This window comes from Poeciliopsis prolifica, unplaced genomic scaffold (genome assembly GCF_027474105.1).
Source record: "Poeciliopsis prolifica strain line A6 unplaced genomic scaffold, Auburn_PproV2 SCAFFOLD006, whole genome shotgun sequence".
Taxonomy (NCBI): Eukaryota; Metazoa; Chordata; class Actinopteri; order Cyprinodontiformes; family Poeciliidae; genus Poeciliopsis; species Poeciliopsis prolifica.
Window position 1 is genome coordinate 1683138 of NW_026562381.1, and position 27834 is coordinate 1710971.

At 38.0% G+C, this 27834-nt stretch overlaps 1 protein-coding gene across 1 annotated transcript in view; it reads left to right on the plus strand.

The window, feature by feature from the left end:
* The first annotated feature begins 14178 nt into the window (after positions 1-14178).
* The window catches only part of LOC129360637 (tenomodulin-like), a 66202-nt gene continuing 52546 nt past the window's right edge, over positions 14179-27834 (plus strand). The window contains exons 1-3 of the mRNA XM_055030963.1: positions 14179-14640; positions 15329-15487; positions 19491-19625. Coding sequence (XP_054886938.1) covers positions 15440-15487; positions 19491-19625 — 183 coding nt within the window. The 5' untranslated portion in view covers positions 14179-14640; positions 15329-15439. The remainder of the gene's footprint in view (positions 14641-15328; positions 15488-19490; positions 19626-27834) is intronic.

Below are 27834 nucleotides of genomic sequence, written 5' to 3' on the forward strand. Positions count from 1 at the left end.
TTAATGGGTCCTTCTGACAGGAATTATGCTTTTATTCATCAAAAGCTTTGTTATAATCTGATTAAATTCCTTGTGCAGTTCCTCTCTGATTGTTAAGGCCAAGTGGCAGCACCCCTGCCTTCGCTCCACTGTGTCGCTGCATTAGATGGAGGATGAATCACATGATTATGTTACCGGAACCAGATCTCGGGGAATCTGAGCCAGGACCAACTGGTGCTGATGAATCCTGGTTGCACAGGATTCATCAACTGATCACAGAGGAAACAAGTTGGTGTCATGTTCAATTAAAGAAAAACAAATAAATAAAATACAATTACAATACAGTTTCTTAATCACTGTTTGTCAGTGACAACAGTTTTTTAGTCATTAACGTTGGGCATTTATGACCATTACAGCGGTTACAAAGGAGATCAAGTCTACCACAGATAAATACACCTGAATAAAAAATAAAAAATACAACAACACCACAGAATACAAACACAACATTGACTAATCAAGCAATTTAAGTAAATCCAAAACAACAAAAAGTGAGCCACATGATGACACAGATCAACGCTAGTATGAAACTGTGCAAATTACTCATATAAGTTATACAAAATACTACAAAACAAATCTTTATATATTTGCAGAACATTTTAAATGGGCTTGTGGATCAGAGGAGTTTTCTGAGCTGCGCATGCTCAGAGCGAGGAAACGCGTTCTCCCCGTTAGACCCAGAGCGGCACGAGATCGCCCCCACTGGCAAGAAGCTGCATGCACACAACAAACACATCTATCTACATAATGGGGGAAAAAAAGAAGAAAAAAGACAAGACCAATTCTGATTCATGTTTTTTTTAATACTGTCTCTCATTCTGATACAATTGCAGCTATTGCTGCTCTGCACTGCAGAGGATAACGGTCTGATAAATGATGTGCATGTCTGCTGTCAAAGCCCAACAGGTGTGAAGAAGAAACCAGAGCAAACGATCAGCGTTTAATCCTCAGATTCACTTTCACGCCTTGTACCAGCTGTGTTGCTTCAGTTAATGCTTCTCACTTTATTTCAGTCAAAAAACTGTTTGAGAAATTTCTTTAAAAATAGTTGCATTTTTAATCAGACAGACAGCCATCATGTTGTTTCATAAATCTCTGAATCAGGAGTGAAATCAGGAGTTTTAATGTGAGAAAGGTTGTAACAGTAAAATACCAACACATTTAGGGATTTTGGGTGTGATCTAGAAACAACAGGGTGAGAAGGACAGTCAACAAGAAATGTTATCATAACGAGACGTAAAACTGGTTTTGTTACGACAAGAAAACTTTTCCTTTTAAAAGATGCTGCTCCTGAATATATATCCAAAGTCTGGCAAATAAATGTTTACATAAATGTAAGTTTATATCCAGCACAATAAAATTCACAAAGATTGAACCTGTAAAAAAAAACAACAACAAACAAACAAAAGTAGTTAAATTACCAAATAAAAAATTGCAGCAAATACACTGAACATTTCAGACATGACATTAAATCCACCCTATGAAGCCGTTAAGAAACACACACTGCTTGTCAAACTAATAGTAATTAAAAGTTGAAAGAACAAAGACATTGAACATTGAACAGGTTGGAAACTTTGATAAAGTAGCTCTCAAAGTCTGGTCCATTCAGGCTGCACAATGCCTCAAGGTAGGACAGATTGATGGGTAACGTATTTTAATAAACACCTGCTGTGTAGAAAGTTATGGGCTGGAAACTAAAGGCAGTCCTTCATTACTGTTGATAAAGTACTGCTCTTATGGTAGTGAATAGGTCATATAAATCATATTATTATTATTATTATTATTAAAGTCAGCAAGGTTTATTCCATATATTGCTTTATTTTCCACCACCTTGAGCATCTGTTCACATATAGTCCTTATGAAATTATCTTTTTTTAGCTGACATCAGTTTGTCAGCTTAAAAAGAGAGAGCCATTAACCTATTCGACTTATATTTCATAACTGAAAAGTAGAATTTTAATCTTTAGTTTTTGTAAATGACTATAGTTGAAAATGTTGCATTATGTCTGTAATAACATTTTGTTAGCTCCAGAAATCTATTAGCTGTTTTTATACATATCTGCAAATGTGCAAAAAAAATTTTTTATAGCTGCTTAATTTATTAGTTGAAACAAATCAACATGCACATTAATGGAAGATGACGTCAATACAGTTCCTCCGTTCAGCCAATCAGCACTGAGGAAAATGAATGGCGCTCCTTGATTGGCTTATTTGAGAATACCAGCCAATAGCGTGTTAAGTAGAATTGGCCTGCGGTATTTTAGCCTCCTAAGATTGATTGATTTTGAATATTTCTCTACGAAGAAAATCCACAAAAAAGCAAATTTATCGTGCGTAATAAAGAGTTACATTTGTCTGAAAACGAGCTGCAAATAGTTGGACTCCACTGTATTCATATATGGGTCTCATATAAACAGTCGAGGTTAATTTCACCAGATAGTCACATGCTGCATAATATAAGCTGCTCTTTCACAAAAAATGTTGTACAGTCTTATTATCTCAAGCTCTCGTTCCTTAAGTGGCTAACTTGGATACTGTTTACTTCTCTGTCCCCACTGAATGCTCTATAATGAAGCAAACTTTTCTTCAGGATTTATTTGAACTGTTGAACAATTAGTGCCCTGAGTAAATTCATTCCATTAATGAATTTCAGCTCTTATTTGTTTAAAAGGGGAAATGACTTTTGGATTTCTCAGAGGAAATTATTGTGTGCAGCCATTAAGCTAAATTACAAAAAGAAATCTCTTATCATAAGAGGAACACTTTAGGACAACAAACTGACATTTAAATGATGACTGGCTGTTCCAGAGAATCAAATATTGACTCTCCTCTTTGATAACTATCATGTTGCTTGAATGCTTTGCATATGTCAGCCGTTTAAATCTGTTTATGAACAACTTTCCTCCCACCTACTGTTCAAAGTGGAGTATCGTCTCATTTCACTGTGACTTAAAGGATTTAAAAAGGGTCCAAGTTATCACCTAATATTTTTTATTAGACAGTAAATCATCAAGGATATAATCCCAGACAAACATTGCATTGCAAAAGTATTCACAGCCCTTGAACTTTTTCAAGTGTTTTTAAATTACAGCCATAAATCTTGGAGAAAGTGTGGAGTTCAAGACATCTAAAAAAAGTAGAACGTAATGCTGAAACAGGATAAAAATCATGCATGTTATTAAAATGTTTTTATTAATAAACATCTGTAAAGTGTGGCACGTGTATGTATTTAATACAACCAAATTCAAGCTACAAAAAAGCCTTCAGAAATCATCTATTCAGTGTGATACACCTGTAAACGCTGCATAAACACTGCTGGCCCTTTAAGAGGACGTTCATGAACAAATAGCATCAAAATTGTTTCTGGATGGTAAAGTCAACAACAAAACACTTGACTTTTCCAGCAGCCATTGTACAGCACAGACAGGGGTAAAACCAGCTGACCAAATGTTCTGTAGTCCTACTTGTGTTGCCAGGCCACTGTCCAGTGCAGGTCTATTGTGACGCAGCAATCTGGATGCTTTTGAAGCAGCTTATTTTCCAGACACCATAAAATATGAGCTGGGTTGTTTTTAGAATCAGTTCAGACCCAAATCCAAGTGTAAAACTTACAAATGTAATATTTTTCATAATAGGTCCCATTTAAAAATTGAAAGCTACTTATCGTTTTCCTCCCATGTAACATAAAACCTCATTAAATTATATTAACACAACCCAACAGAATAAAAAGAAAAGCTTCAAGGGATGTCAACAATTTTGCAAAGTTATAAATATATTTATGTATGTGAAATCAATAAATGCAATCCAAAGGATCTCGAAACACTTTTTGGAGTTTATTTTAGTCTCTAAAGGTCCGGAGCTCAACCGTAAAAACCGCCGCCCATATCAGTGCCTGAGCCTCAGCACCGCGGTGCAGCTCCAAGTGCTGCCCTGTTTCCATTAGTGATCCAGGGGCAGGTCACCCATCTGCCCCACCAAGTGTCACGCTGCTTTTATCTATCCATAAAACCTCTAAAAACTCTGTCTTCAGGTATTTCACAGCTCATGCGGTGGTGAGTGGGTTCCGTCTTTTTTCACCCGGGGCCGTGTTTCTGAGCACTTGACACCTTGTTCTTCCACACACCCTGAGGTAGTTTACAGCTCTGAAATCCACTGCCACTGGAGGATAATTGGTTCATTGTAACTTCATGTTTTTGCAGTTTATTTGCACTTTCTTGCTGCTCAGTGGGTATTTTTGGCAACCTTTGTGACCATTTTTAATTGTCTGGTATTCTCAGATAAATTAGTTGTAAATTATTCAGAATTTGCACCTTTGTTGAGCTGCAGTTTGTCAACTCTTTTTACATTTTTAGCTGCACATTTATCAGTCATTAACCTTATAATGTAAGGTTTGCTTGGTTTCATCTCTTGCTCATTTATTGTAGCCATGGTTTAATGAACATTTTCATGATTTCAACTCAGTTTTTCTGGGTTTTCACTAATTTTGCTTTGTGGAAAATAACATTGAATCAAGTTGACAATATATGAATATATGCTTTGTAAAATCCTTTGTCAATAAATATTACAATTCTGTATCAGTGCTCTACAAAAATATGGCCTATGTTGCAGAGGAGTGTCCAGTAGTGGGATCTGGAGCTGCAGCATGCACTGGAGCATGCACTCTGCAAATCAAGACGGAAAAGCTCATGTGCTGCTGCTTCACTCTGTGAGGTTTTGCTTTCATAACCTCCACGCTGGCGAGAGGAGGAGCCGGAGTCTTTACAGAGCGGCCCTGATCTTATTGTTTCAGGCAAGGCTGCAGAGTTAAATAAGGATTTAATAAGTGGTCAATCTTATAAGTACAGCCCAACACTTCAGAGCTAAACGCAATGGCTCCTTGTTGGGTGCTCCAATTCCTTAAATAGGTTTGTTATTGCTTCTGAATCTCCAAAAGAAGAGGCAAAGTGACGCAGTCCAATGCATCATCAGATCGTTAAATGTTAACCAGATTGCCCACTTGGCGCTCTGCATTTCATAAACATGGTAATATGCAACAACTTCTTAAGAGAGCCATGAAAGTTTCAATTTGATTGGGTCTGAAGGGATTCATTCTGTTTTTTTCTTCCTTAATGCAGCCAGATGCTGCTGAATCAGAATAATTTATAAGAAATCAAGGTTTGGGCTGAATTAATCATAATTTATTATAATTTGATTATGGATGACACACCTGTCCTGCTCTCAAATATGAGGAAAATATTAAGACAATTCGGTTTATTTTCTTAAATCTCCAAGAGAAAAACAGGGTCAGAAATTTAAAGTCTTCACAAACGTCTTAGAAAATCTATTTAGCAGACTTAATAAAAATAATAATAATGATAGTAGTCATCATAATAATAATGTTTTCATTCACTTTCTTGCACTGCATCCCAGTCCCATTAATCAAAATTAGTTGGTTTATTTCCAGATAAATTAGCTGTTTGTTGAGCTAAATGAAGATTGTAGATTAATGTGACTCTGCACCTGTTTCTCCTCATAGAATAACCAAATCAGTGTAGCTGTTGTTGTAATTCATGCATATTCATCTTTTTCATATTTTAAACTGCACAAAACATTTAATAAACATAATTATCGCTGTTTACCTGTCACCAGTGTGACTCAGTAAATTATCTGAAGATAAATTTTGATGTCAAAAATCTAAATTCGTCATTCTCCTGGAAACGTTTCAGGTTCTGTCACATTATGGCAGCAACGTTCACTGATTTTCATTGGGCTTTTATGTGATAGAAAATAAAACAGCAGTGTGTAATTACAGGCTCTTTTTTACCCAGTTGAAAAAATAACTTCCTAAATCATGTTTCCAAGCTGGAAAACACTTAGGTGACTATGACTATGTGTGCAGAAAACAAGTTTTAATAGAAATAATTAGCCTAAAACAACCATTAGAGAGCATTTTGCTCACACAAAAAGCGTCCTCCCGGCATTATTCTGCTTGTTAACTGTTGACTTTCACAACATTGAGCATTTTGTATGTTGGTTTGTTTGGTTTCATCTAAGCAGAGCAAAATCTGCTGGGTCAGTGATGTAATCTTAAGAAATTAGAAAACAATTTTTAAAAACATCCACCCTCTGTGCAACAGGAAAACATCTGGGACCTTTAAAGGAAATCATTTAGAAATATTTTATAGATTAATTTGGAATAGATCAATGCAATTTCACTCTGAGTTTGAGTTACAGTGCAAACATTTGGTCACCAATTAGTAAAACTTTGCATTAGCAGTGTCATTATTTACAGATCACTCTTCATGACAACTGTCAGAACAATTCATGAAGTTACACGTAACTTTCCAGGAAGAAATAGGAGCTTGTTTTAAGTTATTAATTCCTTAAAATTGATTTAAAAAAAGTTCTAGTTCCACTGACAGAAAATGTTTAATTTCTGATGTGAACCAGAAATCCTAACCATGTTTGATTTATATGATTTTGGTGATGGTACTCATCAAAATGTAATGTTTTATTGAGGATTTGACCTTAAACAAGCTCTTGTGTCTTGTTGAAAAGTTACTTGTAAGTTATTTTCTCCTCATTTCAAGTGTACTAAGATATTTGCTCTGGAAACTTGACCAGAAATCCTTGGTTATATTTAGCGTTTTTGTTTTGTTGTCTCTCCTTTGCCGGTCTGGACTGAGAAACTGAACTGTGTCTGTAATAAGTCCATGAAAACAGAGCATATTAAGTGAAGCTCATCTTCTGGCCTATATTGAGGATTTTTTTTCTCTCTCTCTGCACAAAACAAAGCTTCTGAGCCCTGCAGCTAATCACTGCCCTTTACCTGTTGTCATTCATCTGGAGGAGTCAATTGGTCTGCTCCTGCAGGGTGCAGAGGTAATTACGATTTGGCTACGACTTGTGTTTGGCTCCATTGTCTGACTCTGTGGCGAGCATGCTGGGATATTGGGGACTTGATGCTCAAAGCTCATTCAGGAGAGTTCTACTTTGACTACACCACTCAATGTTCCCCCGGAGAGCTCTGCTACTCACTAAACAAAGCTCAGCCAAGATGAGTCAAGATCACCGCGGTGAAAAATACCTGCGCCTATTTTTATCCCTCACTCTCAGGGTTTTATTTGCTGAAATACCATTTTCAATGCATTCTAATACGGTGAATATTTTTTCTCTTTCACTGCCTCTGCTCCATTTGTGGGTGATTGACAAAGTTGCAAAGCAGGAAGAACAATTTCACAATAATGCCATCTATATCATCTTCCCAGATCTGCCTCTCACCAAACTCAAGATTTGTATTAATATTTAATCACATTATGAATTGCATGAGGAATACAATTATGTAGGTAAATACACCTGTCTCATCAAGCAAAAAATTGAGAAAATCCCCCAGCAAGTGGGTTTCATCTCAAAGTGAGATTTGGGAATTGAATAAATCAACCTGGAGAAGATTTTCAGCCCGGTAATCTCCGTTATTTTTCATCCACTTCCTTCAGTATGTCAAACTCCTTACAGACCAGTGTATGGCGATGCATTAAGCTCCTGTTTCATAGACTTCTTCTAGGAATCATTTAGGCACCAACAAGAAATGAAACGTATGTCACATTTTCTAGGAACAAATAAAATATCCACAGTTCTGCAGAGTGTTTAAATATGAGCCATACATCGCAAAGATATTCATATTGCTTTACCAGAAGGTTGTGTTTTGTAGTGTTTTATTGGAAGCTGTATTTTTTTAAAGAATTGATCATAAAGCAGCTGTTTGTTGTAAAGTGCTCCATGCCATACCACTTTCTTTCTAAAGCACATAAAATGCAACATAGCAGCTGACCAAAGTCCTGTAGAAAAATGAAAAACAAAGAACAATAAAACAACTGTAGAAAAAAAGAGAACTCAAAACAATCACAGATAGAAAGACAGCGTGCAAAAATTACAGAGATGCTAATTCTCTCCGGGTTAAAAACCAAACACAAAAACATGTTTTTAAACGCGTTTTAGAAATAAATGAGGCCTGCCTGGCCGTTCGTAAAGGCTCCTGCGCCTCTGGATTTATACGAGGAATTCGACACTGCTAATAGCATCTGATCTTTATAAGAGTGGCTAAACCTGCTAAAAAACAAAAAATAAATTTAAAATCGGTCAAAAACTGGACAAGAAGCCAATGAAGGGACACCAAAACTAGATTTATGTGCTCTCGTTTGCTGCGTCATTTAAAAATCGAACAGCAGCATTTCTCACCAGCTATAGATGACTTAATGTGGACGTACGTTTTGCACATTTCTAATCTCCCATTTGGGTTTCCGCTGATTCCAAAACATCCCAAGCGCATAAAAAAGAAATAAGCATAATTTTTTGTGTCTGGAAAAAGAGCCTTTTCAAAAATCTCTTAATTGCAATGTCACAAATCAGCAGGCAGCGCCCCTCACCTAGCAACCCCAGTATGTTACCTAGCAACCCAAACAGAGCTCCAGCACATTTGATCAGCTGGTTTTACTACTGTATGCGCTGTACAATGGCTGCTTTAAGAGACAAGTCTTTTATTGTTGAGTTACTCCCCAGAATTCACTTACTGCTTTTTTGTTGGTTGCGCAGGAGGTTCTACTTCTGCTTTTCAAGAGTGTAGATTGTATAATTATGCATTAACAAAACTTTGGACCATTTGCTCAGATTCACAAAATTTCCCACCAACATTTATGCCCCACTGTTAACTGTTGTTCTCCCCCTTAAAGATCGAGCTTTATTTGCTTAATCCGATTTTTTCTTTTGCAAGAAATGTTTATGCAGATATTTCTGAAATGTAAAAATAAATCCACAGAAACCGTCAACTCTTGCAGACTTTTTGATTTCTGCTGTCAAGAAAATGGAGAAAGAATCTCAGATTATTACAAGTATCATGAGATCCACTGTTAAACATTGAATCCAATCAAGTTTGATCATTTGGCGTAACGTTCAGTTTTCCCACCAACAGGAGTCGGTGTGGATCCATGTCCACAGTGAAAGGGAGGCTCAGTCGGGCTCATCTCCGCTTCAGGCCAAATCAAGTCATTAGCAATTACAAAGCTCAAAGCAATGCGCCGACTTTATGAGTTGGGAGAAAATATTTAGCGCTGAGTTTTGTCCACAGACTACTAATTGGAACTGCAAAGCAAACATGTCATGAGCAAAATTACCAACAAATCATATTAAGAAAGAGAGAAAGCAAGTTAGCATTAACCTCTGCAAACGTCTCCCTGCGCAAAGATCCTCAGCAGACCAACATGCATGTTGACTTTTGTGTCCAAATGTACTGAGCCGTGGCCAATTACATGTTTATGCAACGAAATAAAAAGATGAGGCATAAAAACAAAATATAATTTAGTGTTTCAGTAGAGAGAAAACTCCATTCGGAACAAAAAGCTGCCCCAAAGTTCTCGAAAAACATTTTAAAATGTTTTTCTTTGAATACAAGTTAGATGTGGATTTTCTTTTTTTGAACAACAAGATACTAGATTTTTAAGAGCTTTTCAATAATCACTCTAACTACTTCCTTAAGTTTGAAATGTCCTTATTGAAAGATTAAACTTTTTTTTTATTATTATTAAATTTCACTTGTAGAAATTGTAAAAACAAAACTTTAGGACAAAATAAAAAAATTCCAGGGCAAATATTCAAAGAATTTGAAACCTGAGATCAGGCCTGTCACGATAACACATTTTTCTGAAGGATAAATTCTCCCAGAAGTTATTGCAATAAACAATAATATTGAGATCATTTTCAAGTATTATTGTGCAATAATGGCACAATAATGCATGAACACATTCTCAAAGATCAACAAACTGAAATATCTAAGATAAATAAAGAAAACAACAGAAACAACAAATAAAAGGAATTGTGAAGCCTCTGTAAACCAAATTATCTGTAAAAAAAAAAATCCAGTTTTTGGTAAAAGGAGAAAGAAAAGAGAAAAATAATAAATCTAGCAAATGAAAATAATTTAGTTTCTTTTAATTTATCATGTGATTAATTGATTTATTGTTTATTATGACAGGTCTACCTGAGATATGATTTAGTGGGCAATTTATGCAGTGGCTGTAGCATCAGTAGATCATGAAAACAACAAATAAAAAAAGATTTTCTCCCACTTGGGTTCTAATTGTAATTATCCAACAAAATGCATTTTCCACTGCATTGATGAACCACTGGCAGCTCTCCACTGGTTTAATTTTGATGAACTCGATGAATACCACACTGGAGGGTTGAAAATGTATTTGGAAAAGAGCGTAATCTGAGTGTCGGTGAAATTTTATTGCTCCTGCTCTGCTGTGCCTTACTGAGAGTTTTGCACTCAGGAATCTGCAGGAGTATATCAGCACAATGTGTCAGACCTTTGCTACAGTCTGCTGAAGATCCAAGCCACTCCTGGGAAACACCAACTTCCTGTGCAGAGGTACACTTTCTTCCCACAGCCACTGAAGCATGAGGAGAATGCTGAAAGATGATGGATGGAAGTGCTAGGATTTCTTTTTTCTTCTTTCCCCTCTCCAGACCCAGTCAGGATCCCGTCCTGGCTTTTCGTCAGGAGTCCAGTGCGACCTGGCTCTCCTTTTCCATAAAACACAAAATGCTGCAGCTGCAGAGAAGACGGAGGCTGACAATCAGATAAAATCAGGATTAAATGTCACGTTTGTCCCCTGTGAATTCAACCTCGAGGTGGAAAAGGTAAACTAAATGTTCTTTAGTTATCGAACAAAAACGAAGCACTTCTTTTATGGAGACTTTCATGCACATTTTTACCAGTGATGGCCTCCCTTCGCATGAAAAGATGCTGTTAATGAATGTCATTGTGGATGTGGGGAATGTGTTGCTTATTCTCTCCCTCTCTGAGTGACAGAAGCTCAACAAGGTTTTAGAGGCTGGCTGAGAAATTTATTTAAAAAAAAAAGAAAAGAAGCAGCAAACAAGGATCATCTTTTTTACAGCTGGCCATGGAAAAACAGAGCGAAATATACCAGAGGCTGCGCCTGCCTGAAGTACCACAAGTCATTTCGAGCAGAATTACTGTTATCTGCCGGAAAACAGTCTATTTATTTATTTAAAAAAAAAAGAAAAACAAAGCCCCAGATTCCAGCTTGGTCTGTTGGATTTGTAATGGGCCTCGCCGCTGTTGGTCGCAGCGCTGTGTGTTTGCAAAAGTGACAAATACAAAAGAGAAAAATTCCTTTCGAAGCTATCGGGGCCGAGGCATGACAAGGAGAGAGTAAATATTTTGTGATTCTTTCTGCTTTGCCAAGGCGGCCTCTATCAAGCCCCGCTCTAATCTGCGACTATCTGCTATACACTCCAGACTAAATTGCTGTTTATTCTATTCTGTGGATGTGAAAGCCGACGGCTGCCGCTGAATGCTATCGGGGAACGAGGGTCCCAGGATGCTTTCCACACTGGCTGCTGACACAACAACTATTCCTGAAAGACCCACCACTTGATTTGCTCGAGCAAAATGTCACGGTAATTGTGAAGATTTATATCAATGGGAAAGAGCTGACGAGGACCCGCGGCTATCAGATCTGACAGACCTAATATGTGCTCAAATGTTGCCTGCCACACTAAAGGCTTGCAGGTTGACCAATTTTACCTGGAATGCTCCACCTCAGCTGATATTGACCGAGCTGGTGGTTTTCACTCGGGCAAATCAAGTGTGAAGTGGAACCTTTAGGTTGTGAAATTGTGTTTTTAATAAGCTGGAATTACTTCACAGAGCTTTCATCAAACAGTTGAGCTTTTGCTTTGTGTGCCGTTTCAGATAACATTTACGTCAGCTGGCAGGTGGTTTGTGCAAACAGGCAACCCTTACACAAGCTATTCTTTGATTCAGATCTTTCCTTCCCTCGGATGAAATTAATTGTTCATTGTGCAAGTTTTAACAAAGGAGCAGGCAGAGCGCTGAGAAAACGTTGATGCTGATGTGTCGTTCAGCTGTCAAGTGGAAAATTTTAATGCATTTTTATCATATTTAAAATGGAGATGTTTAAAAAACTGTCATATATACGACAGTAAATGAGGGCTACTGTAGTTAGAAAGAAGGGGAAACAAATTAAGTTTTGGGAAAAAAGTTAGAAATCTAGTTTTGAAAACCAGAAATTTCCATGTTTTCTCTAGAATTTTTTTTAAATTAGAGGTTCTTTTGGGGGGGCAAACTCAGAGCGTTTCTTGTTTTTCCTAGAAAGATTTTGATATTAATCTAAAAACTTCTGAGTTTTTTTTCAACTTTCTATAAACAGAAATTTTATTGTTTTGTTCAAGAAATTTTCTGTGTTTTCTTAGGAAATGTACTAATTTTTTTTCTTTCATCTATAATGGACCTAATACTCCAGCCTAGATATTCATCATCATGTTTACATTCCCCCAAATTCTAGCAAATCTAAATATTACATCCCAATCTAAATATTAATTCTAAATGCCAAATCTAAATTTTAAATCAATATCTAAAAGCTAAACTTAAATGTTCAAATTTGACTTATAGAAATTGAGGACAAATGGACAGAAAAAGTTGTCAGTTTTGCCAATCTTCATAGTTCAATGGAAGGAAATTAAATTTCTGCATAGAAAAGTCAACTATAAACAATAATTGAAAACTAAATACCTAATCATGGTTTTCAAATTGTGGTGCAAGTACCTCTGACAGATCTTGAGTTGTCTTTTATGGTATGTGTAAAGAAATGTTCACTGAATTACAGCTAAAGGCAAAGCTAATTAAGGAGAAATTAGCAGAAACTATGACCCTGTCCACAAATTCATAAGGTCCTTAAACCAAATATAACAAATAAGAATTGATTTCCAATTTTTAGTCTTCAAAAAAAATACTGCAAATTAAAACTTCAAGTCAAACTACAGTATTAAATATCTGTGAGCACTGATCTCACAGCAGCAAAAGTATATTTAGTGACTGCATTTTTTAGGATGATTGATCATCTTATCCCTAAGGACAGAAAACATGATCAGTAAACAGTCTGAATCTGAAGTCAACTGAAAGTTATGAGAAAAGCTGATCTGTCAGCTGTTATATGGGAATGGTTGATCCGGATGGATGAAGATTATTGTTCTGGATTATTAAAATCCAGGACTCAGTGAGTTTAAGCTGTCGGAGAATCCAATATAGATTCATCCAATTACTAAAACATACGTTTTCTTCTGTTGTCGTTCATTATTTAAATTATTTTCAGAATTATTAACAGTTTTAAGGAATTTCTCTGTATATTTTAGGTTTATCTGTAAAATAAATTAAATAGTTTTTGAGTCCTGGAAGAGTACCAACTCTGCATCTTTCCATTGGCATGGTAATTCACCCACTCTAAATATTCTAATTCTAAATGATAACGTGACAAAGTCTCATATTTCCATTTGCAGCTTGAGAGAAAGTAACTCCAGGCCGGCAGATTGGTATCTGAGCGCTGCACAGGTCTGAGGTTGTTAAAGTTTGACTAGCTCCAGTTGCTGCATGTGTTATTCATCCCGCTCCGGTGCGAACCTTTAAAACCAGTTTACAGTTCATGCGCCTGATGTACGTGCAGCCCTTGAGTTAAGACTTGCATGAGTGGTTTAATTTTATCACATCACAAGGAGAACCGTCGCAGGCCGACTTGCAATATGGAATTTGGGAAAGTGAGTGTGCACTCACCAAGAATGAGGATCGTACGCTTCGTTTTTGAAATGAACCATTTTTTTATTATTACATTTTTACAGATACAGGTTTTTGTGGGGGAGTTTTCTTTCTCTATTGTGTCATAAAAGCTTCACTGAAGCTGACCTATAATCTTAATCCTTTCATTCAAATTCTTTGTTGCTACATAGTTAGATCCTTTCTACTAGAGTTCTGTTTTTGTTTACTCAACCACAGAGGTTTAACTGAGAAGAAAAAAGCCAGAAGTTATTTAAGCTCTCCAAGATAAAAAAAAAAAGTGTAATAAAAGTGTGTTAAAATGCCAACTTCTGCAAAATAAAAATATGTTACCACATCAAATTATCCTAAAACTGATTCCACCTTAAATATGACATTTAACCTGGAAAATAGTTCACAAAAATAAAGATTCTTGTCAGTGGGAAGAATGTGAAAATTTAGAAAGGCTGCGGTAACATGGTGTAGAGGATTTTGATCTTGGTTGCTGATTTTTTTTCCTAATTAAACACAATAAGACTTCTATCAGAAAGCCCTACGGCTAAAGGTAATCGGCTAACGGTTAACGGCTAAGGGTAATCGGCTAATGGTTAATGGTAAACGGCTAAAGGTAATCGGCTAATGGTTAATGGCTAAAGGTAATCGGCTAACGGTAAACGGCTAAAGGTAATCGGCTAACGGTTAACGGTAAATGGCTAAGGGTGATCGGCTAACGGTAAATGGCTAAGGGTAATCGGCTAACTGTTAACGGTAAATGGCTAAGGGTAATCGGCTAACTGTTAACGGTAAATGGCTAAGGGTAATCGGCTAACTGTTAACGGTAAATGGCTAAGGGTAATCGGCTAACTGTTAACTGTAAATGGCTAAGGGCAATCGGCTAACGGTAAATAGTAGATGGATGACCAAGGTACAGGCTTTGAAACTTTTTCTCCATCCTGTCTGACACTTGATGTTCTTCAGTGCACCTCAAGCAGGTAACGCCTTCTTCATTTAAGTCCTTCTGAAACCAAAACTTTCTCTCTCTCCTAGGCTGAGAATCCTCTGGTTGTTTTAAGAAGATACTCTCTGTGATAATCAATAAAACTTGTTAAAGTTCCTCCTTGGATTGTCGTTTAAGGTCCAATTAGTTGTGGTACCAAGAAGTTATAGACAGCAGAAGTTTATTTTGGGTGAATAGGAAATTCAGTAATTGGACACTGAATATTGAAAGGGAGTCAAAAGGTGGTTCAAGTCACACTCTATTCTTTAAATGTTTACCTCTAACACAAGATAATCGTGGAGCTTTGACTCTCCTTATTGGAGAGTCAAAGATTAGAGGTGAAAAAGTTTAGAGGTGAAACTAAATAGAAAAATGACTTATCATGGTCTCCTTTTTCTACAACAGCAATCAGGCTCTTTGTACACTTTGGAGAACCACTGTTATTATTTTCTGCCCAATCATTGTGTTTTCCAGGACATCAGGATGCTGGTGATCCACTGTAGTATTATTATCCAACTACAGTTTGTAATTTATTCAACAGAGGGTTACTTTTTCAGCCTGAAACGTTTTTACCACCTTTTAAAACGGGAGCAGGCCGGCAGGAGGGACATCTGCTTTGCCTTAATGGGTATCGCGACTCCTACAGTTATTCCACTCCATCCCAAACTCTCCTCCCTTTTCAGCGCTCTCCCAAATTACAGCAGAGGAATGAAGCTTGGACTCTTTGCCGTGCATTGCGTTGGTATTTTCCGCAGCTAAGAGGATCGGAAAGTTTCCTCCTGTGGGCTTGCATCATGGAGGCTCGCAGTCAATCCAGCAGTCAGCAACTTCTGTGGAAAGATGTGAGTACATTTTTCTCATTTTCCATTTGTTTGACTGCAGCCGATTAATCAGCTGCAAGGAGAACTTAAAAGGATATTTTATATGTATATTTTATTGAATCTTAGTTAATGAGCTTTGAAATATTTAAGCTCGTTAAAGCAGTGGCAGGTGGCAGAAGAAGTTCCTTGAAAATTAGAGAAGGAGAAAATAGTGAAACTGGAGTGTAAGATTCAATTTAAATATTTCAGTAGTCTGGTTTTTGGTGACTTTATTTCTTTCAGAATATCCATTGAGTTTTTCCCCCAGAATTATACGTGGTGCTGGTAAATCCTGGAGGGTTTTTTACCTTCATCTCCACTCTTTTGTTGTTTAATCCCGACCGTTTTAAGGTCTTCATGGTGTTCTTGCTTCTTGAAATGAAAGCTCAAAGGGAATTTTCTTTTCTCTCTTTCCTGCTATGAACACAGCAACAGGTATCAGCACAATATTATTGCTACATATAGGTGAATAAAAAAGTTAATTGTTTTATTGTGGCTTTAAGATAAGGTCACCAATACTGCGAGTACAAATGCAAGAAGGGTTATAAATAAGAAGTCACCTGTGGCCTGTTTTAGCTTCCACAGGAATTTAAATGTGGAAATGAGCCTGGCCTGGTGGGGTGAACCACAGCCTCAGCTTGCTGGCTACGTAGGCGAGTGGGGTTTTTTCTGTTGTTTTCTTAAGAAAGTGCTCTTTCTTGGCTTGATAACAACAGGAGGGCTCTGGGCACTTTTCCTCCCAGAGCTCAGGAAGAATTGCCTGGCTGATTCTGAACTCCTAAACCTTTAAACACTAGTTGGCGGGCGCTGTGCACTCAGACTGCTCCATCCCTGTCTTTATTTCTGTCCGATCAACCGTCTGTCTTTCAATCCCACCGTTTTCCCTCTGAGCATTTGATATTCAAAGAGCAGCCAGCAAGAGGTTTGTCCTCCAGTTAAGTTTCCACTGCTTATGCAACCTGCCACATGAGACTGAATTTCATCCACTGCTTTTTATTTATTTTTATTTATTTTTTTGTTCTTCCTCTTTGCTCACTGAGAAATTCAGAGTATGGAATTTCTGGCTTTCACCGCAGATGTCTGTTTTTTATTATTCCCTCAGGATTAATTATACTTTGATGTGCCTCACATTTCTGGCTGCTGACTTAAATACGTCCAATGAGGAATTGTCCAGCTTGGTTTCATCAAATGGAAAAACAGTAGTTTGACATTTTCAGTCTGCCCTCTGTAATGTAATCTCTGTCCTTCACATGTGGAAAATCGCCACTCCACCTCACATCTGAATTTTAAATGATGGATTGCATAACCACTCATTTAGACATTTTCAGATTTTGTGACGTTGCAGCCAAAAACCTCGATATATTTTATTGTTCGTTTTAAGCCATTTGTATGTTTTGTACTTCTGGTTGAGTTTCTAAAAACAGCTTAAATGCTGAAAAAAACAACACTTATTTGGTTTTTGGCAACAAGTTAATATTTTTTGGTGTCTGGAAAATGAGCCATTTCCAAAACCTTCAGAAAGTATCGCCACAAATCAGCAGGCTCTGGCCCTCCCCCTGCTGTTACCTAGCAACCCCAATGAAGTACAGCCTGTAACCTAGCAACGCAAGCAGAGTTGCAGGACGTTTAATCAGCTGGTTTTACCATATTATGCACTGTATAAGGTTGTGTTTTGTTTTTGAGAAAGAAAGAAAACCTCTTGCTGCTTTCTTTCTGGTTGTGCAGGAGGCTCTACTTCTGCTTTTCAAAGATGTATGTTTGTGCACCTGTTTTTACATGCGAGTGTAAATGCTGAGTGTGGCCATCAGTGGTTAATTTGGATTTAAAATGACAAGAGGTTCTGAAACAACCTCTTCCATGTAAAGCACTGTGTTCACCTTCCAGCCATCCCAGATTGGCTCAGTCAAAGCCCTGACTTACATCCTCTTAAAAACATGACGCAAACATTGATGTGATCTGAGCTTCAATTCTTTTTAATTTTTATTTTTGTGGGCTATTGCTTCAAACCCCAATAGAATATGTCTGTGGTGGTGAAGTGACAAACTGTGAGAAGCTAAAGCAACATAAATTTTTAAAGCACTGCATTATATTAAAACATGAGTATGTAAATGTGCTGGCCAATCTACAACATGCTTAACAACTGTAACAAGCTCAGCCACAATAAAAAAAAAAAATATCCAAAGCTGCTTTATCATCACTTTAAAAGACACAAAGATAAGCAACAGCAATTTTGCTAATTGAACTCGGCCCCTCTTTTTTGCGTATCTACTTTTCCGTTGTCCTCTGAGACCTTCACATGCGGTCCACTGTGAATGAGAAGTTTTCATTTTCTCCCCGCTGGAGCTCCTCTGGAACAAAAGACTGTCTTTATTAATTTGTGACCCTAAGCTTGGGGAATAGTTGGCAGCGGGCAGAGTTTTAATCCGAAAGGAAGTTTAATAAATGTAACCTTTCTTTGACACGAGTAGATTTGTATTATTTTTTCTATCTGAGCCATTGCATTTTTTTTTTTTTGAGTGGCCCACATGCAGGACCTACAAATGAAATGCAGAGGTGTCCGTGTGAAATAAGATCTTGCAATATGTTTTCACAGACTGAAGACAGAGTAATATTTAGGTTATTTTTAGGTTTCAGCTGGAACAATCTGGTTAGGGCAATGCTTCAACAAATACACAAAAGCTTAATTTCTTGCTGCTTTTGTCACAATAATAGGAAGTAAAAACAAAAAAAGGGGGGGATGGAGGTGGAGCTTTTCAATTCTGACACAAAACTGAGTTAAAGTGAAGGTTTGACATATAAAATGACAAATTATAGGGACCACATGCATGATAAAAAAAAATAATAATATGTTTAAAATTAAACGCAACCCTAAATAGAAACAATAAGATAAACTGGGGACAGTATTGTTATCCCCTATCAAGCCAGGAATTTTTATCTCAATCACAAAAACTCTGCACAGAAAGGCAATGCAAGATTACAGGCGGAGAAAGACTGTAAAGTTTGCTAAGGGCAGTTTGTGTCCTGCAGGGAAGTCCTTCAGCCAGACAACACAAAACCAACCACAGCTCTCAGCCTTAGAGGCATTCATGATGCTTAGAGAGTGCAGGGCTACGGGCTACAACCCGACACGCATCCTTCAAACACAGGATCTGCTTGGTTCCAGGTGCTGGTTTGCAGACATGCTGATTTTATTTATCGTATTTTCCGGACTATAAGCCGCTACTTTTTTTCCAACGGCTAATAGCCTGGTGCTGCTTTTCTGTGGATTTTTCTTCAACCACCAGGGAGTGCTTTAGCAAGAAGTGAATCACTGGAAGTCAAAATTATAAATCAAAGAAGAATCTTCCTTCTGCTGCGTCCTTATGGAAAACCGAGAGCAGTGGAGATACCAGCGGCTTATTGCCCGGTGCGGCTTATATATGTTTCCAGTTTATTTTAAAACTTTGTAGTTGTGGCTTATTGTGAGCTCTATAGTCTGGTAAATACGATACCAACATTTATTAGCACCTGTTCACACCGCCAAAATCTAATTAGATCTTTCAAAAGCATAAGTAGTGCCTCCTGCACAACCAACAACAATGCAGCAAGGGGTTTCTGGGTGGTAAGTCAACAACAAAACACTGATCTTTTCCAGCAGCCATTGTACAGCACATACAGCAGTTAAACCAGCTGACTAAATGTTCTGGAGCTCCACTTGGGTTGCTTGGTGACAGGCTGGGCTCGTCAGGGTTTGCTAGGTAACGGCACAGTGGCCATTGAATGTGACTTAAAAATCGGTAGGTTTTTGAAACGGCTCGTTTGTTTTTAAGCGGTTGAGTTGTTTTTTATGAGCAGTTGAGACCCAAATGGAAGTATAAAATAAAAATGTACAACATATGAGTTTTGAATAATAGTTCCCCTTTAAATACATAATCGTTTTGATTATTTCAAATGTTTTGAAACATTGTGGTCGTATAAACAATTTGCAAGCCGCTGCTGTTTGCAGGTGGAGGCAGAAAAACAGAGGAAGACCAGATTTCACAACTTCCACTGGGTGGCTCTGGTGCTGGCTGTGGTGTTTCTGGTTCTGGCCGTCTGCATCTTCAGTCTGATGTATCTGTGGGGCCCCAGCTTGGGAAAGGTAAGACTGAGAAACATAACTGAGCCTTATTGCTACTGGACCTGAGGTAAATGTGCTCTTCATGATGGATGAAAGACAACCTGAGTTTCCACATCTGCAAATCATCCAGCTCTCATCAAAGACAATAAAATAAGTAAGAGAGGGAAGCGGGCGGTCACACAAGCAGCCAGGGGCGGTCTCTGGATGTCGCGCTCCTGCAGATTAAAACGTGTGGACTTCGGGTAACAGCTGTTGGTCTTCGTGTTTTGGCTGTCAAATCTGTAATTTTTGTGAGTTCTTGGCTCAAACCACAAACCACTTTTAACGTCTTCAGAACGTTGGACTGATGCACTTATCTACTTTCTGCTTGGATTGTAAACATCTTTTCACAATGGAGGGTCCTGGTAACTAAAAGCTGGTCCTAATTGCTGTTGAACAAAGTGGCCACAGAAGGACTGGAGCCTCTTGGCAATGTAATTGGGATAAACTCTTGTCCAGGCAATTCATCTTGTGAAATCCAATTCAATCGTGCTTGATGGAGAACATTTTTCGCTCTCCTCCTTTTCCCCCAGACTTTTCCCAAGAGGCCAAAAGAGCTAATTTATCCAAGTTGGAAGGCGGACACATCAATAATCTCACATCCAGGAATTGGATGCTGTGTAGGTTGTGGGCCGGGGTGGAAAGAGAAATTATTAAACTGATATGATGGCTACAAACGAAACGCAGACATTTTAGAGCCGAATTTATAAGGCTGCTTTGTGTGCACAGTAAATGTCAAGAGATGAGAAGAAGGGCCTGCGGTGTCCTTGGCGTTGCTTGTTTTAATGCCAATATCATTGTTATGGCTAATAAACATTAAATCACAATCGCCTTATTCGTCTCTTAGGCAAAAGATTCGGCTGCAGAGAGCGCCGCCTCAGCTCAGGTTAGCAAAGGGTCACATGCACTTCCTGTCAGGACGGCGTTGTCCGCACGCCCTCCTTTCAACACAGATATGAATCACCTTTGAGCCATCTCCTTTGTCCTTGTTAAATATTTCATGCCGGAGGCAGAGCAGTCATTATTTCCACTTTAATAAGCTGTGATCATTCTCACGTGGCTCAAAATGTGTTGATGGCAGAGGTTGCCGGGGCGATGAATATCAGACCTGCAGACCCTGGGTTTTGCTTTAATGGGGCCTTGAGGGGGAGGCTCATTGTCTGGTCTCTGCATCAGAGAGCGAGACAGATCCACTCAAAAAAATAACAAAAAAAATCACCTGTATGTCAGATGGAAACTTCACAAAACATGGGAAAACCGAGATTCAGTATGAAACAATATTACAGATTTATTTGGCTTTTTAAATAAATCACACTTGCATTCAAAACAAATTTTAACATGAAAGGTAACCTTGGTAAATTAAAAATATATAGTTTTTATGTGATGATTTCAGTAAACAAGGAAAACAGCTATGCAAACTCACCTTTAAAACATTTTATGATAACTGGTTGCGCCACGCTTGGTGAAAATGACACCAATTTATTTTGAGCACATTTGCAATGGAAACGCAGTTTTTGTTTTCTCCATTTGTTCAAAAATATTTGAGCCGCATTTTCTTGCATGTACATCTTCTACTCTGTAAGTCAAATAAATTTAGCCAGTTTTAGATTTTAAACCTAAATGAATGAGTTTGTGAGACATAAACGCATATTAGTAAGCTGTGTTAACTTTTTATTCATTTTATTAAACCTTAAAGAGTTGAATAAACTAGAGTTTTTAGGTGAGCACTTTAAAAAACTGAAAGAAGAAAAAGACAGGGATGGGACTGATTTCCCAGAATGCTTAGCGGCATTCTAGAAGTGTGTTACATTAATCTGACTCTTGTGTTTCATTAAGGTAAATTATTATTTTAATATCCTGTTCACACTAAATGTTTTTGAGCAGAATTCATTGTGATGTTTAATAAAATTTATTATCATCTCAGATATTTTGTTCATGCAATTTGAATCAAGAATTCAAAGTATTCTAAAGTAAAATAAGTAACATTTTATTTTGATAATGTGAGTAAAAATAACAGAGAAATGTGGCTCTTTTACTAGGCGAGGTCAGTTTCTTCTTGCATATGGTGAAATAATACCCAATATCATTTGGCTTAAAATGAAATTTTAATTTAAAACACAATTCAAGATTAATTAACTTAAAAAAAATGTTTGGACCAGTGGTTCCCAATTTTCTGATTGTCTTAAATTGCATTTTCAAGGAAGCAGGTGAACTTTCATTTTCAAGTTAAAGTGTTTACAGTGTTTTGGATCTTTCTGTGGTTCTCTGGAGTCCTAAGGTATTAGGAATGATTTTGAAACCTTTTCCAGACTGATTGGTTCTGATAACAATGTTTCTCATTTGTTCTTGAATGTACATTTGTACGCTGTTGGTTTTTGACATATTGTTGCCTTCAGGTCCAATAAGTAATCAGGCAGCATTTGGCTTGTCAAAATGAGTTTAAAAAAATGTAGCTAATCAAATTTAACGCAGAGTTGGGGGATTTACTTTTTCACCTGGTTGGTGTGGAAACTGTCATCTAAACAATTATTTTAGTCTTTCTGCGGGTTAGCTTTGTTTAATGCTCTAAAACATTTTGGCATGACAGAACGCAAACATTTTTTAAATGTTGAACGTAACACAGCCATCCTGAAGGTTAACAGATGGATTGCTGCAACTGATTGATGGTTCGCTTGCTCAGTTTTGGCAGCCAGCACCTATACAGCATTTATTGATTCAGCAGCTAATCCTGAGCTGCATCTCTACATGTAAGGAATTAGGCCAGTGTGTCATTCAAAGCTGCTTGGAAGAGGTGTGTGTTTTAAATCAGAGAGACGCTGATAACCTGAACTTAACATGAATAAAGAGCTAATATCAGCATTCTCAATCACGTGCAGAGATGTAGACATGCTGTCTGTTGCTATGGCTCCCAGAGGTACCGGTAGTTTCTTTTTTCTACTTCATCTCTTTGCTGCTTGGAAACAAACTGAAATTAAGATTTGTAAATAAAAACAAGAAAACTATACACTTTTTTTTCTTGCACTTTTCAATTATGGGCTTATTTCTAAAACATGTGTCAAAACTTGAGGCCCGTGGGCCAAATCCGGTCTGCCATAGCTTTTTTTCCCCTCTATATCTAGACTAAGTGTGCTTAGACCTGCTTGTATTGCACTAATATTGCTCTTTTTATTGCACTAATATTTGGGAATTTATGGCAGAATTGTCAAAAACTCTTTTATTTGTACTAAACATCTGCCTCAGCCTTAATTGATGCCAAATTACAACCCATAATCTATACTGAAAGTAATAAAGAGTTGCATTTACCATAAAAAATAAGTGCAAATGTTTCAAAATTACTTCTGCAAACACAAAATCCTGGAGGTTCTGAAAAGATGTTCAATAATTTTATTCAAGATTAAGAATTCATTATTATTTTGTATCAGTTTGTGAAAAGGTTTTATCAGTAGATACCGGCCCTTTAAGAGCATTCCTGAGCTTGATTTGGCCCAAAACAAAAATTAGTTTGATACCGCTGGTCTAAAATGTAAAATAAAGAAAAAGTTTTATAATGTGAAATTTAAAGCGGTTTAAAGACTTTTCCAATGCACTTGGTGAAATTAGATATTCTAACCATTTACAGTGTGATGTGTTCTCTGAGTTGGAAGTCAGTGATGCAGATTTAAGCTGACAAATCGAAGAATTTGCAGGTGCGTTGAAGACAAACAGGCGAAGCTGCTTTGAATGCCGATGGAGATTTCACCAAAAACAGCAATCACAAAATTTGTTCTCCACTCCAGAAATTACTTCCCAACTCCAGAGATACAGCTCGCAATCACTTCTGCACTTTCTTTTACACTCATTTAATAGATTAATTTACATGAACTTGTTAAGCTACTGGATCATAGTGATGTACACGGTCTGCACACTACCACGTATATCAGGGATTTGACCGTAGCGCAGCAATTAGACTGATCCTCATCTACTGCTCGACCAGTTCGCCAAAGCATCGTGACCTCCCCCACCCAGCTTTGTATAAATATCCACAAAAAGGTAATTTGCTCAGTGCATTGTCTTTCAATATGGCACCATAACCGCCTGGAAACTCCTTTTAATTACCTGCAAACATATGTTGTTGCAGAGGCCCGAGGATGATAGTTTGTCGTCGTTTTCTCCCCCTGCATGGGAGAGACGGAGGAAAAGACGAGCCGGGCGTCTTTTTAAAAAAAGAGAGGAAACAGTTCAGAGTCTAGATTAGATTCTCTGCATCGTCTTTTGGCTCCCAGTAAAACTGATTGCCGTGCGCTCATTATTGTTGTGGGCCTCGAGTCTCACTGGGGGATTCTTCCTGCTTGTAAATTAATCCTCTTTTATTACCAGTTCACATCAGCAAGTCTGTGAAAATGAAATCTGACAGCTGGAGCCAACAGAGAATAGAATAGAATAGAATAGAATAGAATAGAATAGAATAGAATAGAATAGAATAGAATAGAATCAATTGGTAACAAGTAGTTCAGTTGAGTTTATACAACTTAATTTATTGAGTTTTTTTAACTGAATTTATTAAGTGTGTATAAAATGACAAGTTTAATCATTTAGTTTGCTTCACATAAAGAAGCATGACATGTTAAAACATTTAAGGTAATTCAAATTTATCATCAGCATCAATAAACAACAGTTTTCCATTTCTGAATTATGTTTATAAAAGCGGTACATTTATAAATTAGGTGGCTTCTGAAGCAAATTTGTTTCACATTATTTCTGGTTAAAGGAGATAAATGAATTTAAAATACATAAAAACGTGATGGCATTTTGAACACACGCACACACACGCATGCATACACACACACACACACACACACACACACACACACACACACACACACACACACACACACACACACAACACACACACACACACACACACACACACACACACACCACCAGGAAAAAATGCTATTAGAAATGTCAACACAGTGGTGATAAATGCAGCTCCCAACCCCCAAATTTTACGTTTTCTAAATATATTATCACATCTCATTTCATACACTTGGCTCTATTTTTAATTCATGAACCACTTTTGGTGAGATTATCTCTGGGCCAGCAGTCGTGTGCAGAGTAATTGTGAACCTGTGGATCTTGTAAACCGGTTTTCCTGGGGAACCTTGAATAGATCGCAGGTGCTGTTGCTCCTCTGTATGGCAGAACTGCCTGAGAAATTCATGAATGTCAAACTGGAGGAAAGTGCTCCATTATTCAAGTTGAAATTGCATTACTCACCTTGATCCCTTTCCCTCTCCGGTCCCAAGGTAGCTGCAGAGTTGCATCTCCTGTTGGCCTCTTAGAGGCCTCACTGTCAGCAGCGGCTGCTTTAATGAACACGGTTGCTCCTGCTGCTTTTCTGCTGGTCGCAGGTGCGCGGCTTTCCAAGGCCGGCGCTGCCTCTGTTTCTTTATTGCTGGGAGCGTGTGTACGCCCAGCAGCCCCCCGAGTGTCCAGATGTCAACAGCAGAGGAAGACACAAGATTTGATCATGATATGATTCTATCTTCCTGTCGTGTCGTCATTTTGCTAGTTCTTTTTTTTTTTTTTTTTGGTTTGTTTGTTTTTCCAGCTCTTCTGCTGCAGTAAAACAAAATGATCCAACCGGATTTTGTGGTGTCAGTTTCAAGTGAGGATATTAGGCCTTATCTAAACAGCTGGCCCTTGTGGGAGGCTTGCCCCTCAGTCTGTAATCTTTTCTGAATTTACTTGTCAGGCTCATTCATTCATTAGCAAGCCAATGTCCGCCGGTGTTTCTCCCTGGCTGTTAAATTAGGCCACAACAGGCTCCCTCCTCAGATGATGCATTACGCCTTCGACTCAAAGGTGGAAAGAATCGCAGTGTGTGAAAAACAGGAGAGAGTTGTTCTAGAACATCAGGGGCGTCAAACTCATTTTCATTTTGGGCCAAATCAAGACCATGAAGGCTCTTTAAGGGCCGGCAGTGCCAGAATAAGTTGATAAAACAGGTTTATAAACCGTTAAAATATTAATGAATTCTGAAAATTTGATTATATTACTGAACACCTTGTTCATTCCCTCCAAGATTTCATGTTTGTAGTACTAATTTGGAAATATTTGCATTTATTTATGATGGTAAATGTGACTTTTCATCACTCGCCGCATAAATTATGGACAATAATCGGACATCAATTCAGGCTGAAACATTTGTTTAGTACAAGTAAGAAAGTTTTGGAGAAAAATCTGCAATAAACTCCCGATAGTGTATCAGCTCAAAAAGATGCTGGGATTTGTTGATTTTGTGTGAATTTCCACAGTAATTTTCAAGAAGCTGAAGGGACTGATTGGTGTAATTACCAGTGAGCAGATAAAAACTGCGCATAGCTTAGACATTTGAAGTTGTTGTTCAACTGGAGCAGCACTTTAACAACTTAATCCTCATCATGGTGGTTGTTTTTATTCCCGCTATCAGAGCGCAGAATAGTGACTTTTGTCAAGTATCAGTGACATTCAGGTCAGATGAATGCGACCTGGTCAAAGGTCACATTTGTATCGGATACCGAAGTGGTTTGGGTCACATCCGAAAAGAATCCAGCCTGTGCTGTTCAGACTGTCATGGAAAGATTGGATACAGGTCGCATTATAGAAAATTAATCGGAATTTCAGTGTGAACACAGCCTTAGTGTTTAGTTGAGAATCTAGAGGGCCACATAAAAAGCTATGGCGGGCCAGATTTGGCCCACGGGCCTTGAGTTTGAGTGAGATCCCTCAGGTAGCGAGGCACAGTACTAAAAGTGCTGGGACACTTTGCATTTCAGCACAAACGTTATTTTTAGACCCTGAAATGATACAAATGTGGTGGAAATCCGCCTCCTAATTGCCAGAGCTTCGTCTTGCCAATCCACCAGCAGCTCATATGCGCCATGTTTAATGTACGGTGTGGTGGGTAAACAGACATAAACGTGCCGCCTTTCCCGTTCCAGATTCTGTCTCCCTCCTCTCCAGCTCACCAGTGTGACTGCCAAGAAGACTCTCTGCTCCGTTGTACAATTTTCTCTGAGACTGAGCTTTGACATCCACTTTTGTTCCCTCAGTAAGTCGGTGCCGCTCACAGCCTAAACATGCATTCACAGCCACAAGCAGCAGACTAGAAATATTGTTTGTCTGCCCTTCATCAACATATTCAGGAGCAAAGATCAGGAGCTGCTATGCTGTGGATGGATGGTTTCTCTGGATCTTAAGTTTGTTCTAGATAGAAGTAAATGTCGGTTCCAGTTCTGGGTTCAGTTCTGGATTTGTGCAGTACAAAGCTGAATGTAGGTTCTCCATGTTTGATTCTTATTCTGGGCTGTTAAGTAAACTAACAGGAGCTTCTGTAGGTCTTACTAAAAGTAAAAAGCTAAATGACAAATATCTTGGGCCTTTTTTCAAAGTTTATCTGCTCAGTAATAAGCTAAATTAATTTTTAAAGTGATTAACGGTTGTGTCATAAACACGCCCAGAGTTTCTAACTTTTTGTTTTCTTTTTTGGGCTCAATGCTTTGCGTTTGAGTAAAAGTAGGTCGATGTTTGTGGCCCAAGTGGCCCTCGGGCCACACTTTGGACACCCCTATTTAAACACTTGTTTTGGCTTTTTGTCACTAGTGAACTTCATTTCTATAAACAATTCCCCATCATGCTAACAGACATCAACACTAAACTGCACCTGAGTTGCTGGAAGAAGTTGTTTTGTTTGTTTTTGTACCTTTTGATTCATGTGAGGATTCTTGCAAAAAATGTGAATCAGCCCAGTTCCTTGAGTGAAAATGGATTATATCTGGATGCTTCACTGCTGGAATGACACAGAACTGTTTGTGCTCACCTTTTCTTCCCCGACAATTTATTTTCCAGATGTCCGATAGAAACGGGAAAAGGATTCAGCAGAGAAAATAACTTTGCCTATTGTCCACCATAATGGCTCCTGCAGGATTTCAGTCCGTCTTTCATGTTGTTCCTGCAGAGACGGGTCTCTTTGTTGCTTCTTGTGGTTTTGAAGCTGGTTTAGATTCACTCAGAACCGTCTAGGGCGAATGCTGAGTCAGCAACAATCCCTCAGGATCGAAGGAGAACAGAAACCTTTTCTTTCCAGATCAAGATAATTGAAGTAATCTTCTATTACAGTTCAACAGAGGTCAAACTCAAGGCCTGTGGGCCAAATCTGGCATGCCATAAC